Source organism: Rhagoletis zephyria, unplaced genomic scaffold (assembly GCF_001687245.7).
Source record: "Rhagoletis zephyria isolate East Lansing unplaced genomic scaffold, Rhagoletis_zephyria_1.1 Rzeph_scaffold_01428, whole genome shotgun sequence".
Classification (NCBI taxonomy): domain Eukaryota; kingdom Metazoa; phylum Arthropoda; class Insecta; order Diptera; family Tephritidae; genus Rhagoletis; species Rhagoletis zephyria.
In genome coordinates this window covers 24,194-27,491 of record NW_016158512.1, presented here as the reverse complement: position 1 = coordinate 27,491, position 3,298 = coordinate 24,194, and the positions used below count along the sequence as shown (strand labels likewise).

Here is a 3,298-nt window from a genome sequence, read left to right as displayed (position 1 = left end):
TATTAATATATTCATCACAATATGGGTGTCAGACGAAAGAGGTTTAAGAAGGTGTTAGTTTTAAATATACTGAAGGGGGCTAACAAAATGAAAAATTTGAAAATCTGTTATTTCTTGCTGAAATAAGTTTTGTTTAATTGAAATAAATTGCACCTGATGTCACGCAGAAATTTCTTACCCTCAGCGAAGCGGGTGAAGGAAAACTAGAAATAAAGGAACATGAGTTGCAAACAATATCATTTTGAATTTTGGTGCTATTATTTTGAGCTGTATGTATATGCTATTTATTGGTTTTTATGGAAATTGAATCTTGAAATATAACTACAAAAATATACCTTTCTTTCCGTAGACCCGAATAAAAAACAAGGGAAACCAGTGACATTTAGCAATACAAAAAGAGAAGACTTTCAATCCAATCCATGGGGAAACCAAAAAAAAGGAAAACATATGTCCGACAACTCTTCAAATATTAATAGAGTGAGTATTCCTCTTTTATGAAGAAATATTTCTTGTTTGTAAAATGGTTCTTATTCTTAGTCTACGAAAACCGATAATACATACGCATCTAGCAAGTTTGACACCAAGACGATTATAAATGTACCATTCGAAGAAAAGAAAATAGCTGCCCCACCTCCAACTTCTGCGCCCAAAAAGACAACTTGGGCCTCCATTGCTTCGCAACCAGCAAAATTGATTTCAAGGGTAGTGTTCATATATTCTTAAAATTGAATGATTTATGTTGTTAATTAAAAAAACTTAACTGTAGACTAATCTCTCAACACTAAGTCATAAAAAAAAGGGTCCAGGTATGCCTCCGCCCCCAATGGTGCCAGGAAAGCATAACTTGGATGTAAACACATGGGAATTACCCAACAATAATCCCCCACCTTTGCCGTCACCTCCTACTTCGACTGATAAATCATTTGCGGAAATTGATTCCAGTTTTACTGTCGGAATTGGATGTGATTATGAAATCGAGATGCACACAGATAAAGGTCAGAAGGGAAGTCAGTACCCTCGCGAAGAAAATAAAGCGAATTACAACAAAAATAATTACGGACGTGCGCGTGGTTCACCTATTGGTAATTCTCGCAAGAACTGGTCTACTCAACCTCTTGAACAAAATAGTCGGGGACACGCGAGTGCCAGTACGGGTCAAAGACGATCTGATGACAATATTGGAAGTAGTGCTTATCAAAGTCGATACACCGATCGTAGGAACAATTACACTCTTTTGGAGCCAGAATTGTTAACTCATGATACCGGAGAACCGAAACCCGAACAAAATTTAAATGTTGAAGAGCTAACACCGGAAGCTTCCAACGCAGTGCTAGAAAAATTGCATGACAAGAACAATTACAATCCTGTAGAAATTGACTTAAATATTGCAACTTCAGCAAGGTATGTTAATTGTGCATAATGAGAACGACTGATTTAAATATATCGGGAAATTTTTTTCAGATTTTTCGTTATCAAATCATATTCAGAAGATGATATCCATCGGAGCATAAAATATGAAATTTGGTGCTCAACTGATCATGGTAACAAGCGACTAGATGATGCGTTTAAGGAGCGCCAAAAGGAGGGTGGGCAAATACTTCTCTTTTTTTCTGTAAACGGATCTGGTCATTTTTGTGGCATGGCTCAAATGATGACTGCTGTTGATTACAATTCTACGTCCAGTGTCTGGTCTCAAGATAAGTGGAAAGGAAAATTTAAAGTGAAATGGATTTATGTTAAAGATGTTCCCAATACCAAACTAAGGCATATTCGTCTCGAAAACAATGACAATAAGTCAGTTACAAACTCACGCGATACTCAAGAGGTGCCCAATGCTAAAGGTATCGAAGTTCTTCAAATACTCCACTGCTATAAACACTCTACGTCCATTTTCGATGATTTCTATCATTACGAAAAAAAACAAGAAGAGGAAGTTTCAAAAAAACCAAATGCATATGATAATTTAACTATGACATCACCCATTAGTAGACATTACAGTCGTCAAAGTGACGACCGAGATAGGGAAAGGGATAGTCGAGGAATCGGCGGATCTCAAAAATATTTTGGCAGTACTAGTTTTCGTGAACGAAATAATTCATATCGTGGAAGCTTTCATAATAGTTTCAATGATCAACGCCGAAATGAAAGCCATAGAATGGGCCTTGTTCCAGATTCGCAACAAAAGGAAAAGGATGATAGAACTGATGCTGACGCGGATAGAGACAATGAATATGGAAGCAGACATGGACATAAAATTGAATATAGTCAGCGTACGAAGCACATTAGAGAGCGGGATTATAGCGAAAAGGAAACTAGATTCCGGGCATCGGGAAAAGAAATGTTTAAAGTAAGTTTAAGAAACATGAAATTAGCACCATTAACTTTGTGTTTATTTTTTGCAGGACAACGAATATGACTATTGATAAAGCACTACTACAAATGCCGACTATAAAATTAAATATGCACATATTTTTTTCGGAGATAAAACAGTAATACGTTGGTGAAAATAATTCAAACAATATATTACGAAGAGTTTAATTATGTTGTTATTTTTATATTGATTTCCGCTGAAAACAAGCCTTGAAAATATTTTGTCAACTTATTTGACGTAGAGTACAGGAATACTAATATATGTGATTGGTAAAGTATATGTTCGACAAATCGATTAACTACTTAGATCCAAGGTTTGCAAACGTCATTCCATAGAGTTACATTATAATTAATAAAAATCTTAATTATATGACGCACACACATACATACACAAATTCATGTATATACATTATTTTGAAGCTAACATTATTTTTTACGCATCCGTTGTATGCGAATTTTGCAACTAAAAAAAAAATAAATCATGCGCCCTCAAATTTCGAGTCTAATGTGCAAAAAGACAAACTTAAAGTGTTTATAAAATGTGTGCTATGGTTATTGAGCAAAAGTTATTAAGGACCAAACTCAGAAATTTAATCAAATACTAATTAAAATTTATCGAAGTAACGTGTAAGAAAATTAGAACACAAAACACCACAAGGCTTGAAAACTGTGAACCCCGGCTAGATATCTAAGTAAAAACAGTAAAACAAATTTTGCTCGCCATCAATTTTTTAGTACGTCTGAAGAATATCGGCACCAGCAAGGCAAATGGCCATATTTGACAAATCTGAAGTTTTACAGAAGCAAAAATTTTTAATTTTTAAAAGCAAACCCACAACAAAATAGTTAAATATAATTGTTATTAGTAGTGGCCCACGATGCTAAATCGAGATTTACTCGAGCGTCATTTTGACCTATTGGATTTTTG

At 34.8% G+C, this 3,298-nt stretch overlaps 1 protein-coding gene across 1 annotated transcript; it reads left to right on the top strand.

The window, feature by feature from the left end:
• Positions 1–330: 330 nt before the first annotated feature.
• Ythdf (YTH domain-containing family protein) lies at positions 331–2,892 on the top strand. Its single transcript, XM_017617518.1, has 5 exons — positions 331–477; positions 538–702; positions 767–1,401; positions 1,462–2,347; positions 2,403–2,892. The coding sequence occupies exons 1-5, from the start codon at positions 448–450 to the stop codon at positions 2,421–2,423; spliced, it is 1,737 nt and encodes a 578-aa protein (XP_017473007.1). The 5' UTR covers positions 331–447; the 3' UTR covers positions 2,424–2,892.
• The last annotated feature ends 406 nt before the right edge of the window (positions 2,893–3,298 follow it).

Coding starts and splice junctions, on each gene's coding strand:
- Ythdf (XM_017617518.1), top strand. CDS start 448: ATGTCCGACAACTCTTCAAATATTAATAGA. Junction 478..537: donor ACTCTTCAAATATTAATAGA/GTGAGTATTCCT, acceptor TCTTATTCTTAG/TCTACGAAAACCGATAATAC. Junction 1,402..1,461: donor AATATTGCAACTTCAGCAAG/GTATGTTAATTG, acceptor AATTTTTTTCAG/ATTTTTCGTTATCAAATCAT.